Consider the following 18316-nt stretch of genomic DNA (forward strand, 5'->3'; position numbering starts at 1 on the left):
GAACATTTACTTAGTAGATACAGACGAAAGAGATGTAGAGATTGCAGGGAAGCACAACGTTATATGAAACTAACATGGTCAACTGACAAGTGGGACAGTTCTTCCAGCACTAGAGTATAAATGTTTGTATAGTCTGCATGGGTAAAGGAACACTAACATCCTATGTATATTATGCTCTTATCTACTCAGTGGGCTGAGAGAAAGGGCATGTATTTATTTGTCTCTCCTATGGTCACATTTGGTACAGTGTCAGTTTCACACAACGATGACTTTTGCTTCCCAACACCCCTGTTAAAAATAACTAACCCCACTTCCCAGTGGGTTTTAGCTAGCAAAACCAGTAATGTTCCTAATGTTCCTAACACCTTTTAAACTCCCATCGACCAAGAATGGAGCCTAGGCATTTTGCATCTCCACTCAGTGTCCTCTGGAGTGGAAGGCGGCTGATCCTCTCGCCCTGTGACAGATGCGGGGACCCTGCCCCACAGCTCTCACACCTTCACCCTGCACAGCACAGCGGGGAAAGCCCATACCCACCGCCACGAGGGAACGGGGCAGCCGACAACCACTACCTGACACCGCCATCGCGCTGCACCTGAGGCGCCGGGAGGCCGCGTTAGGCCCTGCTGTGCGGGGCTGCTCCCGACGGGCCTCCCCGGGGAATCCTGCAACCCAAGGAAGCAGGGAGACGGGAGACCCGGCCTAAGCGGACCCCCTTACCCAGGTGTGATGAGGCGCAGGGACACACGACACACCCGCACGGGCGGGCCGGCTTCCACCGGGCCCGGCATAGGCACAAGACCCGGCCTCCCCGTGCCCCGGCCCCGTTCTCCTCAGGGTCACAGCTCGGACCCGGGCTGGGGCCACACCCGCGCCCGCCGCTCCAGCGCCCCCTGGCGGCCGCACGTCCATCCGAGCCCCGCGGCAGCGGGAGGGCAGCGCGGCACGATCCCCGTCCGCCGGGGACAGCCCGAGCCCTCGGGGACCACTCAGCACCGTGCCCCCTTCTACCGGCACCCGCGGTACCGCCGCACCACGGCGCGGGCCTGCGACGGACGGGACGGGGAAGGCGGGGCGGGGCAGGGGGCGGGGCCGCCGCTCCCGCCCCCCTCCGGTGCCCGCTTCCTGCGGCGCGGCGCCGCCGCTGCTTCCTGCTCCTCCCCGCGGCCCGTCGGGCGGGTGCCTCCGCCATGGCTGCTGTGGCGGCCCTTTCAAACGCGGCAGCCGGCAGCAGCGGGTAACGTCTGGGGAGCCTGCCGGCCCTCGCAGGGCCGAGGGTGCGGGTGAGGCCGGGCGGGCAGTGGCCTGCGGGGTTGCGCTGTCCCGGGCGCTCTCCGTGCCGTGCCGTGTTGCGCCGCGCCGGCAGGCGAGCGTTTTGTGTTGTCTCCGTTGCTCAGGTGGAAACGAGCCGCTTTATTCCCGGGTCTCCGTTTCTGCTCCTTGCCCGTTCCCGAGCTGGGGGGAAAGGGCTGCTCGGGGCTGCTCTCGCCGTGCAGCCGTGCCCGGGGTCCCGCTGTGTGAGAGCGGCGGGGTGCGGGTGAGCGGGACCGTGGCACACACCGGGCTGGGGCTGAGCGGGAGGCGGCCGGGGTCCCGGCCCCGCTGAGGTGCTTCCTACGCTCCCAAGGATTGCATAGGATTGGCCTTGTGAGGGGGATTGTTCCCGAGGTGCTGCCCGGGAGCTGGTGCCCTTCGCAGGCAAGGAGGGTGAGATGTAGCTGGAATAGTCCCTCTTGAATGCTGTCAACAGATGTCGGGAAAGTAGGATGTCGTTTGGGGAAGAGCAGGACTTCCAAGTGTGTAAAGTGTATTTAGAGTTACATCACGTTTCTGGACCAAAAAGCAGTGATTTCGGTGGCAGTGAGTCACCAAGCAGCAACAGTGCTTTACTGTCAACTCCCCTTGTGCCTGTAAGACTCCAGAAGTGAGTGTTATTGGTGTGATAAACTGCTGTCACCAGATGTGCATCTTTTGCATCCTTCAGGAGCATTGATGTCCCATTTTATCAAGCTGGATGGGAGCACTGCTGTATGGCTGGTTTGGTGGATTGGGGAAAAGGAGTAGCTGCACATGAAGCAGCAGTCTATTACTGTGTCAGAAGCAGTATCCCCCAGGTTTTGGATAATGTCTGTTTTCATAGGTGGTTTGACATAAGTGAATTAAAAAGTGCATGGAAAGCGTGCCCGCTCCCCCTTCCTGCACACACCTTTTCTGATTACGGCAGGCTACTGTGTTATGCACGTTGTCCTTTTCCTTAGTAGGATCAGAGGGAACAGGCTTGGAGGAGAGTGTGCGTTCCAAGGGCATGCCCTTCGTGGTTTGCATTTTTAGGGGTACTTCTGTAAGAAGCAGTAGGTGATACTGCTGCCAGTCATACCTTTTTCTCCTAGTTAGTATTCGGGACTGTTTTACCGTATGCGTGTACCCTCTATGTCTCTCCCTTTCTTTCTGGCTGTAATTTTCCACTTAGCATTGGAGTCTCTTGATTTGTATCTGCAACTCCTTTCTCAGGCAGTCCTGACTGGCTTTGGGAAGGAAAAGTCCTTGGAAATCTACTGTTCCAGCTTCTCTGAGCAAAAGTGTCTGGGAGTTTTCCAAGGTTTTAACCTTGAGAGACTTACAGTAAGTTGGTTTTATATTCTGAAATACAACTTTATTTTTACAGGTGAAAAAAACCTTTCTGGAGTGATAGAATAATTTCCATAAAGTTCCCTACCATTGGTCTGCATAGTGTTTTTTCCTCTTTGCTGCTGACAGTATGCTCACATCTTGATTTCTTCTTTGGGTGTATTCTGGTATGCAATGGAGGCATCTTAAAATGACAAAATCAATCCGTTGTGGGCCTACATGTAGCTATTGAAGTGGGTCATTCTGCTGCTACTAATAATGGTCTGAAATTCACTTGTCCTGTAGGTTTCCTAGTGCTTTTTATGTCCTGCCCCAGATGCTTGATGTTATAATAAATCACTGTTTGGCTACTGCTATTTGATTTAAGAAGAAACTACAATACAAATTTCTGTTATCCTTTATAAGAGGCAGCAAAGCAGAGTTTGAAGAGCTTCCTGCATAAACGCATTTCCTTTCTGGAAGGGGCACAATACTTTAGATTATCTGGAGAAGACCTTCATAAGTTTCTGTGTCCTTTTCTGCTAGAGAGAGGTTGTTTCTTTTCGGTTACTGAAATGAAATTAATTTCCAGGTATATGTGTGGTAGAGTTGTGTTTGTTTGGTTCTGCATTGTGGTTTGGTTTTGTGAGTTTGGTTATTTTAAATCCTGTATCTTCAGGTAGAAGAATCTGTTTGATTAAGTGATAAGGTGCAGTAGACTTTGGTGATATTCAGATCTGCATTTCTTTAGTTATAAGGGATTTATGTGACTCACTGTAGTAAGGTTATAAGATTTAAATTAGCCTGATTTTAATGAATAGCTGACAGGCAGGGAGAAGTGTGCTATTTACAGCCATTGGGATAGCTCTAGTGCCTTGCGAAGCCCTGCATTGGAGGTGGAGAATAGAAGTGATGGGAACAAAAGAGTTGGCATAAAATTGATGCCAAACTATTTGGAGACTAGACCTGGGAGATATATTTGTCTACAATAGCAATTGTTTAAATGGTTTCAGCTCTTCCTTACTGGACAGCGTAATAGCTCTGCAAAGTTCTCTTTCATATTTAAGTGGGAAGCGCTTTTGAAGAATACGCTGTAACTGGTTTGGGTTTTGTGGAGAAGCAAGGGTTTAGTGATTACTGAGTGTGTGAAGCAAAGAGAATTTGGGTGTTTTGAGCAATGATGTTTCATGCTGCCAGCTGTCATTTGGGAGATGGAGAAGTGGAAGAGTTTTGACTCCCTTAGTGGATCAAGGGTCTAGTGTGGAGTTTCAGCGTTAAGGTTTTAGCCTGTCGCAGAGAAGCAAAAAATCATATATGGGCAGATTTGAAATGAAACAGGATTTAGGAGCTTGAAGTATGTGTGCAAGCTCAAAGCTCCCAGAACTTGGAACATGTTGCCTGGCATGGAAGTAAAATCCTGTTGGTGAGGTGATTATGAACTTTTTTCTCGAAGAACAATTTTATTTTTCAATTTTTTTTTTAAGTTAAGACAAAGTTTCCAACAATGTACATAAAATAAGAAAAAAAAATGTTAGCAGATGTTACTTGGAAGTTTGCTGGCCTCAGATGTGGGGATTGCTGCTAGAACAGAGCTTGCAGGAGTTCAATATGCCAATTGGCAAGCCAGTGAAATCCTGCATAGGGTGGCTGGATAACCCGTGCACATCACTGAATACTGCACGTGTTCTTCCTTCAGGTGATGAATACAGGAGATGCTGAGCACTGTGAACGTGTGGTTTTAGCAATACTGAACACAGATGTAGGAAGGCAAAAATTTGGCTCTGACCTGACCGGTATAAATGAGATACTCTTAATTTTTCAGCTTTATAATTGGCTCTTCTATAGCTATGAGACTTTTCTGGATTTGGGAAGGGGACACAGAGCTATGCAAAGTATAGTTTCTTTCCTTAGTGTAGAAACCATCTCTCACTTTGAGTCTGATTAGCTGGAGATGACAGAGAAGGAAGAGGTAAAGGCAGTTTTCCCACTGAGGCCAGTCTATCTATAAAATATAATAGGAGATAAGTGGCCATCTTCATGCCATCTTGATCCCAGCGTGCTGTGGGAGGGTGAATAAAAGCTCTTTCGAGCTCCCTCAACACTTGAGGCAGGAGGCACCGGGAGCCATATCCCTTTAGAAGCAGAGCACAGGGGTAAGGCTGGATCAGAGGTCAATGTGCTTGTTTGATTGCATTGCCATGAAGCCAGTGCAGTCAGCACTGTAGATGCCCCATGTGGACCATAACTGTATTTGCTTGTTTCTTGAGGTTTTTCTGCTTCTTCAGGAACTGTCTCCAAGCTTTTTAAAAAAGATCTGTAATAGTTATTCATCATCATCATCATTGGCATTTAGACTTGTTGCTTTTCCATGCTCTTCCCTGCCACCCCCTCTGCGGTGAATCACAGGAGGACTGTTTCTCTTAGTCATTAGCTGTAGGTGTTAGCATACTCTAGTGCGGGCAGCTAAGGAGGAAAATTTAGCAGACAACTGTCTGGCAATTTGGAATAAAACCAGAAGTACTCTTGTGGATTAGAATACCCCCCCCCCCCAATTCTTTATAAACAAAATGAATACAGGTAGCAACTGTCAAATTCTTTCTCTACAAATATGAAGTGCAGTTAGTTCATTGTATACATTATTAGAAGGCGAGGTGGTTATAACTTGGTTCCACCTCACAGTGATACCCCATGTTTGATATTAAATTCATAAATTTCTTTTTGCATTGGGCTTTTATTTTGACCTGTAGAACTCCAGTTTGGCTTCTGACCATGCCTCATCTCTTTGTGGAGGGTTCTTCTGAAATGAGTTTTGTGTTTTAAATTCACATCTTACCTTAATTGAAATTAACTTTAAGTGCAGGTACAGAAGCCTTTAGGAACAAAGTTACTACTTTTCCAAGAAAAATTAGTAGTTGGATAGTATGATTAAAGTTGGAGTTTGTGTATCTGAGACCTGTCCCAGCTCACTACGTACTTGTAAGAACTGACACAGTATTGATGAATGGGACAGAGGACAGATTCTGTGCCGATCTCACCATCTTTGATCTTCTGGATCAAACATGTTTGATACTTCTCCAGCTTTCTGAAGAACTCCAACAAACACTTAAAAGATGATCTGAGGATTTTTTGATGTGGAAAAATCCAAGATATCAAAAGGAAAAAAACAATAACCAAACACTGAATTAGCCCATAAAGACTCAGCCTTATTATGTACTGCTTTCTATGCTATTTCATGCTTTCCTGTGCCACTTTTATGTTTGTTGTATGGTGGTTCTGCTTAATTCAGTCCATTGTATGAAGACAAGTAGGCTCGGACTGGAGGATGTAGACCAAATATTAACCTGTTCATGAAGAATGTGGAAAGTGTCTGGTTTCATAAATCAAGGAGGTCATTTCCTATTCTCCTGCTGATAAGAAGAGTTAAATCGGTCACCAGAGCTGGACGGCAGGAAGTACAATTAACTTCATAGAATAAGCTGTACTCTTGCTGTAATTTTACTTAATGTAACAATACAAATGCTGAGATGTTTTGAGACCCTGCTCTTGGCCACTTGAGGTGAGAGAGAAATATTAGCAGAAGAAAGACCTTCTAGATGAGGCTTTCCTTTTACCTGGGCTTTTGGGCAAGTTCCAAAGCCATCATAGAGATATGCTGAGTGCAGGGAAGTATAGAGAATGAAAGACTTTGGATGAGAGAACATGTTTGTTGGCTTTTTTCTTCTTTCTTGCTGTGATTCAATGGATAACCATAAAGAAGCTTGTTAAGAATGTTTAAAAACCGGAATACTGAAAACTACCCACCTAGCTGGATTACCTGAAGAAACATGACTGCTAATGATATTGTAAGCTAGATGCCTAGTTTCAGGTGTGGAACCCAATGTACAAAGAGTGTGCCAGTGTCTGCAAAAAATGGATCGGAGATCCATCTGGCTTAGGTGTTACCTAATTCTGGAGATCTTGATGTTGGAAACATGAATGATGTTTTTGTTTCTCCCGTTCACAGAATGGAGAAACAGATAAAGTACAATATCAAATGGAAACATTATTTTCATGCTTCGGAGGTAATGGGAATAATTAATTAATTCCAGACTGTGATAATGACCATTCAGGTATAAAGAGCAAAGGAAAACAGGGAAGCAGAGTGGCTGCGTGAAGTTGAAGGTGTCTCAGAACTGAGAGTGAAGAGTCAGCTGGGAAGCTAGGAAGGTGAGTAGTATTTTTCATGCTCTGTGAAGATTTCTCTTTTCCTGTAGTAGACGTGTATTCTACCCAGCCACATAATGGGCTTTCAGTCAGTGGAACGGCACAGAAATGCTGACCTGTTACTGACCATCACAATTGCTACAAGGCAGTGTATGATGTGGGCTTCAATAGTCTTCCTTCCACTGTGGTGCTGAAAATTGTCACTTAAATTTTGGGACTGCCTTACAAGGAAAACTTGCTGAAAGACATTTATAACAACAGTTAGGTTTTTAGTGCTACAGAGGCCGGAATGAAGTTGGATTAAAGAGTGTTTCTTGCTTGAATTAAATGGCCCTTTTTTGAAAATGCTTATCCACTTTTTGGTGCAAATATGAGACTTTAAGGCTTACATCACAGTGGTAAGGCTGGATCAGAGGTCAAGGTGCAAAAAGTTGGGAGAATAGTATGTAGCGAATGATGAAATTGTACCAGATTCAGGTAATATGCTGGTGACTTTTATAGTTACAGAAACGCTTTAGTTTGGTTGTTTTTTTTTGTTTAAATTTTTATTTTCTGGCAGGTAAAATTTGGAGGGTACCTAAAATTCTCTAACTAAAATAACCAATTATGATTATTGAAATTCATGGGCCCAGCCGTTGCCAATAATTCTATAACTGGTTAACTGAAATGCAGCTATTGTGGGTATGAATGTTGGGTCAGGAAAAAGTCTGTGCCTTCTCTTTTTACCTTTGGTTAATGTCTTATATGCTTTCTGTATGCTAATGAGCAGCTCAGCCAAAATAATTGGTTTTGTTATGCATGAAAGCAATGGATAGTCTTTAAAGGTGAAATTCTAGATTAAAATGGACAGTCTTCTTGTAGTCCTGTTCACATCAAAACTTTATGTGAGCTCACTTTACTAGATCTCAATATTATTTATTGTGCTCCTTGGGTCGATGGAATAAAGTCTGGCACAGTATACAAGTGACACCTAATGATATGTCTGTGAACCAGTATCCTTTTGCTAGGATAGCTTTACCTGCAAGCCAAATAATGACCTCTATTTGAAGAGAAAAATAATTTGAGAGGCTGTATCACTGCTTTGTTTGCTCAGTTGTAAAGAGTGTTGAATGTGTGCTGCTGTGGCCTAAATTCTTGGATGCTAAGAAATCCAGACTTGCACTTGAGGAAACTTTAGTGATTGGTGAAGACATTATGGGGGCATGCTTGGCAGTGAGTTAAAGGGCTGAATAAAAGCATCCAACTTCAGCCAAAGGTTCTATTTCTGTATTCTTGCCTCTGTTTCAGATGTCATCTCTACCAAGGAGGGTGAAATCTGAAGCCAAAACCTCTACATCAGAAGATGATGAGCTACCTTCATTTTCTAGCTCGTAAGATTACTTTTGGCCTTAGGATTTTTTAAAAAGGTTTATGCTAAGCATGAGCAATTGTGTGAGAGCAACACTCAGTTTTTGGGAAGTTGCTTAAAAAGTTTTCATGCGCAAAGCTTGGATTATAAACCACAAATGACCTATGCTGCTTCATGCTTACAGTGAAGATAGGGTGAAACCTAATTGCCAGTTGTCCAAACGGAGTCAAGTGTGTACGCATCCCAGTGACCAGCTTCAGGAGAGCTTGCTAAATTGTTCCAGCCATTAACTCTGCAACAGCATGAAAGAGCTATCTTTTGAGTCTGGCTGTCTTTTGAGTCTGCCTATCTTTCTGTTCATTTATCCTGTTTGCTTCCTTTAATGTCAGAAAACACTCAGACTGGATTGCTTATGGTTTGGGTTTTTTTTTTACTTTTTTCTTTTCATAAGCCATGTTCACTCATTTGTTTTTCAGGAGCTCTGAATCAGAGGAGGAAGAGGAGTGGGAGCCAAAAAGCGCAATTGCCAAGAGACCTCGGTTGCCAAAGAAAAATGAGGCAAAACCTAAAAAAGCTGCTGCTCCACGGACAGCTGTGGCCAGGAATAAGGTCAAGAAGGCAGCAATAAAAGAGGAAATGGTGAGTCTGTAAGCAAGAGACATTTAGTTGCTGTGGTTGGCAAGTAACATGAGCAGAATTTTTCCAGCTCTGGTTCACTTGGTTGCCTGAGTCTGATCAGCTCATCTGATTCCACTGTTATGGTGAATATTCAGTATGTTTGGTAAGTGTGGTTTTCTCATGTATTTAAGTGTCCCAGCTCTAAGGGCCCTCCTTTAAAATTTTGGCCAATGATAATGAGGAATTAAGATCTTCCTAGCATAATTATATTGGGTCTTTTGAATCAAATTCTGCTGGGTATGTTTCTTCTTTTCCTGCATTCAAGATCTATTTCAGGTTGCTTGATTTCTGGCTTGGAATTTCCCTGCCATACAGACACCTCACTGTGGAAAATGATGTCTGCTATCAGGTCTTCCTAGGTTTTAACTGAAACGTTTAACCAGTATGTAACAGTGAGTGCTTAGTATGGTTTCAATGCCTTTTTGCAGGATGCTCCTGCAGAAGATAAGAGAATGCAACTTCTAAAACCTAAGAAAGAAGATGTAGACACTAAACCAAAAACTTCACATCAAAAGCCAGAAGTGCCTAAAAAAGTGGAAATAAATGCATTCCAAGGGAAGAATGTGGAGAGTTTAGAGAGTGATGAAAAACCCTCAACAAGTGTTCCTGTAGCGAGAATTCAAGTGAAACATGAGAAGTCTGAAGAGGATTTTGCATTTGATGAACCACCTTTTAAAAAGATCAAGTCAGCTACGTCTCCTGAAGGAAAGCCAGTTAAAAATCTAGGAGGCAACAAAGTAAAAGAAGAATTTGAAATGAACTGGGATATTGTGCAGGTACGAGATCTTTTCCTTTTTCTGAGGCATCTGTGCAACCATTTCCTAAGTAGTTAGTCCTTAGAATCTTTACACACAGTTTCAGTCCTCTTACATTAGTTGGAGTGTCAGAGGGTCATTGTTCTGCTAAGCAGTCACTTAACATCTGCTTAAATTGTCGTAATACATGCGTAAATATAAATGTTGGTAACTGGTAAAACTTTAACATTATTTTAATACTGGCTTTGGCAGTATTTAGTACTAAGCTTGCCTTTAACAGTTTGCGCTTTTCTTCTGTATCAGCACATGAGGTGGTGTTTTTTATATACTTAACTGAACTCCTGCAGGAAGGGATGCTGAAAGCTTTGGGATGTCTGTGTGTGCAGTTTCAGAATGTTAAGATTTAGCTAGTGTGGATTGTAGCATTTGAGAGTGTTTATCCATTTACAGTACCATCAGGGAGGAGATTGCATTCAGGAAACAACCGTGACATCAAGGGAGACATCATCTATGTTTTTTGTAGGATGTTAACTTTGAAGACATTCAGGGGAAGAGAAATTTAGGATAGTTCTGGGATAGATAGTTCTTTTCTGGGAGGCTGGGTGGCTTATGGAAGATTTTAATGGGAATAGATTGAGCACATTCTCTTCATCATCCTTAGTACTGCGTGCTTAAGAAAGGCGTATAATTTTGCTCCGGAGTCTTCTAAAATATTCCTGGAAATGCAAATGAAGAATTTAATCTTTGTGTATTGTTGCTCTAAAAGCAGTGAATGTGATTATGCAGGAATTGTTATATTTTTTGGTTCCGGAATAAAACTTTTGAAAGGCTTTGTCTCAGCAGTGTGTAGGAATAACTGTAGTGAAGTACAAACCATGATAGTTAAAAATGTTACTAAGCTAAGGTACTTACTTGGGTTGTCATGGAGTCTGCATCGCACACTGTATTTTTAGTAACTTGGTGCAAGTTTGTGATACTTCATTCATCCTGAAACCTTTAGTAGTATCATGCTTGTTTCCAATGATGCCAGTTTCCAATCGGTTGAGTGGGATTTGCATCAGCTTTGGCATTGTGGGCTTGGTTTTATTTAACCAGAAGGTATGTCAGTGTTCCTTTAAAAAAGGAAAAAGCTCCAGATTTTCTGAGTGCTCATGTGCAGTTTGTCTTCTGATTATTTTAATTTTATTTTTATTCTTTTTTCTTTCTTTTTTCCCCCGTTTCTGTTCCCAAAAGACGCTCCTTACTGGTTTTTTTTTTCTGTAGTTGCAAGTTTCTGGAAACACTGGTTGCTGCATGTCTTTCCAAAATACTGGGTGTGGTGGCTGGATGCATGGGAAGCCTGGCATTCCGCTTTAGGGAGGACAGTAGTCCCTGCTGACCAGCATAAGATTCTGGAACTGGGTTTGAATGTGGAGTGAGAGGCTGTTAGAAGCAATCTGTGAACTCTCTTAAATGTTTGTTTTTGTTGGGCTTTGTTTTGTTTTCCTTCTGACAGGCCCTGTCGGAAATAACGAATGTTGAACCATGGGTATGTGCAAACTTAATTCGCCTCTTTAAAGAAGAAAACACAATTCCTTTTATTGCTCGGTATCGAAAAGAGCTCATCAATAATCTGGAGGCTGATGCCTTGCGAGAAGTGCAGCAGGCCTTGGAAGAGCTGCGGTAAGTTGGTACAGGGAGCTATTGGGGAGGGCAGTAACAACTGGCTGCTGCTTCTGTGTCCCTTGTTTTGACACTTTGTGCACACTACAGTTGTAAAGTAACTCGTATAGAAAGTTTAAACATGAGGTAATTGTGGTCTAGTATTGGTCTGGGTTTTTTGTTTGTGTGGCTTTTCTGGTTTTGGGGTTGGTTTTTTTACTATAAGTAACAAGGAATATAGCATTATGCATTACGAATTGCTTGAGAAATTGAGTTCTTAATTTCTTTGCAGTTTACTAAAACTCTTACTGAAAGAGTAGTTTTATAGGTTCTGGAGATACATAGCCTGATTAGTTATAAGATGCAGCCTTAGAAAAAGAATCACTAAGAATCCCTTGGCTCCTCTGCTTGGAGCTGCAAAGCCTCTAGTGAAGAGCACTAGAGATTGTAGTGTACCAGGAGAGCAGGCTAAAGTATCCCAGACCATTGCAGCAAAGAAATGATGAGCAAAGCCTGCTGCAGTGGTGGATGAGTGGCTGTATGTTCTTGAGATGGCAAGGCTATATGTTCTTGACTTGGAAGCTGTTCTGTCAACATGGTGTCTTCTTCGTTGCATGCCGTGCTATTCCCTGACAAGAGGTTCTTTCCAAAGAGGGAAAGTGGCCCAAGAGAGTTCTTGTGTGAACAAGTAATTTAAATCATAACAAAATACCTTTGCTACTTGCAGTTGCTCACAGGTACCCTGTTGAAGGTCTAAGTTTAAAATCTGGTACCCTTTACTTTATGCTGCAGAAGTGTCTTGATTATAAATTATAGCTGTTGAGTGATCATCAACATGGATTTAATTTAAGGGCTTCTTCTTTGGCTTCCAGGCTCATACCCTTCCAAAGCAGGAATGACTGTCAGTCTTGTTTGATGATTTTCCTTAAAGCTACCACAAGATACTTAAGTACAATTTTGAACTAATTGGAGAAAGAGAGTAGTAGTTAGAAATGCTTTTGGATTATCAGACTTGGTTTGTAAGGATTAGCATGAGATACAATCTTCAGGGGTTTTGGGGAGCTTCAGCATTGTGATAAACAGGGTCTCATAGTCTTTCTAATCCATCATGAAATGTGACTGTTAAAATCAATCTCCTTCATTTCAGTGCTGTTGCAAAGAAGACACATACAACGATACAGAAGTTGAAGAAAGAAGGGAAATTATCTGGAAGCCTTTTAACAGCATTGTTAAATTGTAGAACTTCAGAAGAATTAGACCATGTGGTCAGTACACTAGTCTTTTTCAGGTCATCCTTAGTTTAAATATAATCTAATATAACTCAATAGTGAATAATGCTAAGTACATCATATGACTGAATTATTTCCTCACCTTTTAATAACTGTGTTTTTTGTTTAAGTCTGCACCTTATAAAACTGGGAGTAAAGGCACCAAAGCCCAGAGGGCCAGGCAGCTAGGATTAGAACCTGCTGCTGTTTCCGTCCTGCAGAATCCTATGGAACTCAATCTCTTGTCTTATGTTAAACCCAATACCAAAGGTAAGCACTCTACTTCTGTGAGTAGTAATATTCTAAATGTCTGAAAACTTTTTAGAAGGGCAGTTACTTCAGTTGTTCTGAGGTTGCTGGAAGTTATGCAACTACTTTAAATTCGGCTGTTCTTTTAAGAGTAAGAGTTTACATCTAATGCCATGGCTTTCCAACTTTTACTGTCTTTTTGTATTGTAAATAGTCATAATTCTGGTATGCAAGAGATGTAAGTCTCTAGCCTTTATAGTGACATCTGTATTTACTGTTAAGAGAGAGGGAACTGCGCTGCAAACCTCTCTCTCCGTAGTTTGCTCTTACTTGAATTGTTTACTGAAGATTCAGTGCTGATTGTACAAGAGCCTATGCTCACAGTCTGCTCAAGTGAATGTCACCCATCAAAGCACATCTGAATAGAAGCTTATCTTGGTGATTGGGAGTGAGTGGGAGCATTTTTGTTACTGAATGACAATATGGGTTGGAGAAGTTGTAATTTCTGAAATTTGAGCAGGAACTTGAACGGTGTGATAGTCACATGTAGTCTGCAGAATTGTGTTTCTTTGCAAATGCAGTTATGGGTGAATCTGTAGGGGGCAATCTCTGACAATAAAATATGAAGATTGCTGCAACCTTCTGTATGGTGTTAAAATAGACATGTACTTTTATTCTTCCCTGCTTCAACACTTTCCTTTTGAATTTAAACATAAAGGTATGGAACCTCCTTAGTGAAGCTGACTCTTACTCTTCCCACTTCAGTTGTGTTCTTTGATTTTCGTTGAATATTGTTTATGAAATGATCCTAACTTTGTGTTGAAAATCAGTTACCAAATACTCTGAATTATTGCATTTTAGCATATGTCATTACTTCATACAACAGTATGTTGCAACCACGTAGCTGACTATTATGGCAGAGTCTAAAGAGCCAAAGGAAAATCTTCCTGGTGGAAGTTCAATTTAGTTATTTAGGGTTGCATTCAGAAGTGCTATTTGTTGCAGCATAAACATTGCAGTTCTTGAAAATCAGTACACCTCTCTTCAATTTTGTGCTAAAAATTGCTTAGTTTTATATAATGGTTTGCATTTGAAAGGTGCATCAGAAATCACATCAATGAAGTGGGTCACTTTTATCAACTTGGGAGCCAGTTTGACAACGTCTGTAGACAAGCTTAACATCAGGGAGAATTTTTTTTGAAGGAATGAGCCATTCACCATACAGAAGTTTTCATCAAATCCTAATATTCAGCGCTCAAATTCTGAGTGTTTTGAAACATATACTAAAAATAAACTGAAATCGAAGCAGCAGTTCATGTTTCAAAGCCAGGTATTTGAAAGTTAAGGAGGCAGGCTTGCTAGGAAACTTTGATCTTCCTTTTAATTGTATGCATGGTCAAATATTTCTCTAATTATACAAGCAAGTGCAGTTTTTGCACTGGACGCAGTAAAATGCCCATGTGAATGGTGCTTGTTGAATGGGAACCTTTTGATTATTTCTTTAATCCTGACTGGTTTTGGCCTTTCCTCTCTTATTCATATTCTCTGCTAGAATTATAATAATGTTGCCTTGTACACTTCTAATACTTGAGTGTCTCAATTCATATTCAATATAATACATGTCTTATAATTCCCTTAGCTTTGTATTCTGACATGACATTAATTTCATCATAAGAAATGCTAACTCATGGGTGTAAGGATCCAAATTCCACAACTTCTGAACAGTTCAGGCATTTAATAACACATTCTCACATTTTTGTTTTTCTTTCTGGCAGTTATGTTTAGCTTCCCCCTCTTAAAAAAGGGCAAGGTTTATTTATTTTTCTCTTTAGAGTGTGTAACTCTATAGTCTGGTCAGAAGGAGGGTTCTGGATTCAATACAAATAGTAGTTTTTAGAGGTATGCTTTTTTAAAGTGATGTTAATAAAGCTCTGTCCAGATACTGGTGGTCCATCAGACCGCAGAATGAAAAGTAACGTGTGTTGAAGGAGACAGTTATTGTTGCATCTGCCAACCCTAGGATTCTTGCTTTTTGCTCTGGAGCATTTTTTATTGCCAGTTGCTAGAAACAGGGTTGGGTATATTGATTTAAAATAAGTGAGTTCTATTTCATTACCTTCTGGTTCTGGTCCAGTTTGACCAAGTGTGCTAAAGAGACCACTGTGCCATCCTTTCCTGTCTTTTGAAGTGGGGGATTGTTCTGTATGTTGGAAAGCGTAATGATTCTGCTGTCAGGTCTCTGGAATGCTTTATCTATGGAGATATTTTATAATTTCACTGTTTTAAACAGTGTTTCATGGGAGAGGATGGAGGGTACCCTGATCTAAGAAGTGTCACTGTGCAAGCTCCTGCTACAAACCGCTGGAAACTTAAAACTGTTACATAGAGGAAAAACAGGACTGCCTGCAAAGGTTTTAGGCAGTTTCAGTAGCAGTAGCAGAACATGTAGACTTCTGCTGCAATTGCTCATTTTATTACATTCTCCCCAAAATTATAAATTATAAATATCCAATTTAACTATTGTAAATAATTCATTTGCATCAGAAATGTCAAGATCTATTAGCATCAAAGTAAAATAATTGTTATTTTACTCTCATTTTAATGTCATTTTGACTTATGATATGGCATTGGTCACTTTAGAGTCATTAAAAATATGTTTTCAGATGTTTTGGAAAGGAAGCTTAATTACCAAGAAAATTCTAATTAATTGGGATTCTTCATGGAAACCTCTGCAAATCAGTTTGGTATCTTGCATCAGTTTTCTTTCAGTTTATATATATTTTTCTTAGTGCTTGTGCAGTTGTGTTAAGTGATTATTTTTTTTTTTCATATTAGCTTTTATTATTGCTATTATTAACTTTGGTTTTTTGTTTTTTTTTTTTTTTTCCTAAGGAGTCTCAACTATCCAGGAAGTAGAGGCTGGAGTACAGCATATTTTAGCTGACATCTTTGCTAAAGATAAAGATACACTGGATTTCATCAGGAAATTGTAAGTTTGACTCTTAATTTTTAAGTTATATGGTAATATTCGGTCTCTTGGCCTGCAGATTAAACTTTTCTTACTGATGAGAACAGTGTTGCTGTGAGATTGATTTAGGTCCTTTCCTTTGCTTGTGCTGCAGATACACATACAGATACATCCATTAGCCTTTCTGCCCCTCTGGCTATCAGTGGATGAAAGAACTGCTGTGAGCATGGCATGAATGCTGTGACTCCAAACACTGAAAGATGCCCTTTGGCTCTGCTCCATATACAGTCAATCTTCCTTCCAGTTAGCATTCTGTAAGAGAAAGCTTTCTGTCCTTTTTCCTCCTTCAATCCGTTAACTTTTCAGAGGTGCATCAGCTTAAGCTATTGCTCCAGCATTTATTGCTTGATGCCAGCCAGTGTAATTAGTGGGCAGCGGTGGTTGATTTTGGCATTGGTAGTCAATAAGGCAAACAAATACACCTTTTTAAAGGAGGAGTTACTGATCCTTTGACTCTGGCTGAATTTAAGTTTTCTTACTTTGCATGACTTCAAGGTTGTTGTGTCTGGGGGCGTTGGTGTGAAAAAGTAATAGTTGCTTGTTATGTTTTTCCTCTGCTGTGTACCATCTGGGACAGAAAACAGGATTATCAAAGATGCTGCCTTAGGAGCATGCAGCTCAGTTCTATTAAGTTGACCCTTGTTTGCTGTTTATCGTGAGTAATAGCCAACTTCATTAAAAAGCTAGAGCACAGCAGTGTGATAATTTCAATGAAGGGGTTGCTCTGTAAAGGATGTGCTGTCACCACTAGACTGTCACTTTGATTCTTTTGACCACTAGAAGCTCCTTAATCAGATATGCAGCGCTCTAAATGTGTATCCTGTTGATCTAAAGTGTGTTTATGTATAATAATCATGAGATGCATTCAGGAAGTTATCATTATTTTTATGAGTAAAAGAGATCCAGAGCAGATAACTCTTATGGTTAGGTGTTCAAAGCAAGAACTTAGTTCTGAGGTTGGGTAGGTTCAAGAGAGATGTTGCGTTTGTCTGAAATATGTAACTACTTTAACTCTTCTGCAACTTCCCAAAATCTGTTGTGTGAAGTTGAACCAATAAGTGATCAAAGAGAAGTGCAGATGATGGCTTTTGAGTATCCATTCCCTTTAGGAGAAGGGCTGTGTTCTGCTTGAATGTCTTCTCTTATATTCCTGTCAGTCTGTGTTACATCAGTCTCGGCATTAAGATGTGCAATACACTTGTGCAGGTAATTAGAGTTAACATAACTTGTAATTCGGTAGACTCCAAACTTCATTATTTTTATTCAATGCAAGCACTAATGACCTGTTACCAGTTTCGTGCTGAAATACCTTATTAACATTTGTTTCTTTTATTCAGATGTCAGCAAAGGTACATTTGTATCCAGTCAGCCTTGGCAAAAGTGTCATCCAAAAGTGTAAATGAAAAAGATATTGATAAATTCCAGCTGTACCATGAGTTTTCTTGTAACATAAAGAATATTCAGCATCATCAGGTACTATTACACATTGGTATTTTTTCCTTTGAATTTTACCTATAGCAAAGGTGTCTTTGCTTTTGATTTTTGTTGCTTGAAGCTAGTACTAAAGATGGTTGGTTTTGCTTTTTGGTTATTAAAGGTAAGAGAGACTTTATAATCCCTGAAATCCAGGGGTAACCTGTTAATCTCTGTTTTAAGAAACTGAACAAAGGACTGCTTATTTGGTGTACCCATTGTCTAATTAATTCTCATTAAACATATGTTTATAATGATTTATGTATCTGCGATTTCAATACTGGTGTGATTTATTTTCAGCACTTGTCAAGCCCTCCCTCCCTTCCCCGGGTAACAAGTGTATAGCAAATGTTACCAGGAGAAAGATAAATGTGTGGTATGTAGGGGTGAGACTTGTGTAGTAGTGGCATAGTAGTGGAAGCTGTTTGGTTGGAGCGTGAAGAAAACCTTGATACACTTACTCGTTGTTTCCTTTGGATGTTTGCTGCAGCACTGATTGTGTTCTGAGCCATTTGACATTAAACCTGTCAAGTGAAACTGGTGAGAAGTATCAGGGAAGGATCCAGAAAGATTAAATGGAATATGACCTATGAAGGTAGCTCAGGAGAACATCCTATGAACGACCCCAAAAATGGCTTTGTTTTGCAAGTCATCAGTATTCCTTTCTGTGCAGCATCTTTAATTATCCTAAACCCTAAGCCTAGACCTGCATGATTAGAAGAAGAAATGAGGGAGGAAGCAAACTTACTAGATGATAAATTGATAGCTGGGTTACTCCTGTTCAAAGGCTGAAGTGTAGTGTGATCAGTGCAACTGTCAAGACCTTTGTGCAAATTCACAACTAATTACCAAGTCAAATGGTTCTTGGTTTTGTCACAATTACTGAGCTTAAAAAAAAACACAAAGAAACAAAAACCCCAAACCCAAACAAACAAAACCCACAAAGAAACAAACAAAACCTCAAATATCCAAGCAATAACAAAAAACAAGAACACAAACACACCCAAACCAAACAAAAACCGAAACTCAGACAAAAAACCCAAAACACACTAAAAAAAGACCATCT

At 41.2% G+C, this 18316-nt stretch overlaps 1 protein-coding gene across 5 annotated transcripts in view; it reads left to right on the forward strand.

The window, feature by feature from the left end:
- The first annotated feature begins 1139 nt into the window (after nt 1-1139).
- SRBD1 (S1 RNA binding domain 1) overlaps nt 1140-18316 on the forward strand; it is a 127938-nt gene continuing 110761 nt past the window's right edge. Inside the window, exons 1-11 of one of the 5 annotated variants that reach the window (XM_065679490.1) lie at nt 1140-1237; nt 2512-2622; nt 6696-6813; nt 8098-8180; nt 8635-8797; nt 9265-9612; nt 11087-11253; nt 12380-12497; nt 12632-12770; nt 15642-15738; nt 17115-17250. In XM_065679490.1, the coding sequence (XP_065535562.1) occupies nt 8098-8180; nt 8635-8797; nt 9265-9612; nt 11087-11253; nt 12380-12497; nt 12632-12770; nt 15642-15738; nt 17115-17250 (1251 nt within the window). In that variant the 5' untranslated portion in view covers nt 1140-1237; nt 2512-2622; nt 6696-6813. Of the gene's footprint in view, nt 1238-1266; nt 1284-2511; nt 2623-6695; nt 6814-8097; nt 8181-8634; nt 8798-9264; nt 9613-11086; nt 11254-12379; nt 12498-12631; nt 12771-15641; nt 15739-17114; nt 17251-18316 lie in introns of those variants that run through there. The other 4 variants (XM_065679487.1, XM_065679488.1, XM_065679489.1 and 1 more) reach the window with 4 other exon arrangements.

The sequence above is a fragment of the Lathamus discolor genome, chromosome 5 (genome assembly GCF_037157495.1).
Source record: "Lathamus discolor isolate bLatDis1 chromosome 5, bLatDis1.hap1, whole genome shotgun sequence".
Taxonomy (NCBI): Eukaryota; Metazoa; Chordata; class Aves; order Psittaciformes; family Psittacidae; genus Lathamus; species Lathamus discolor.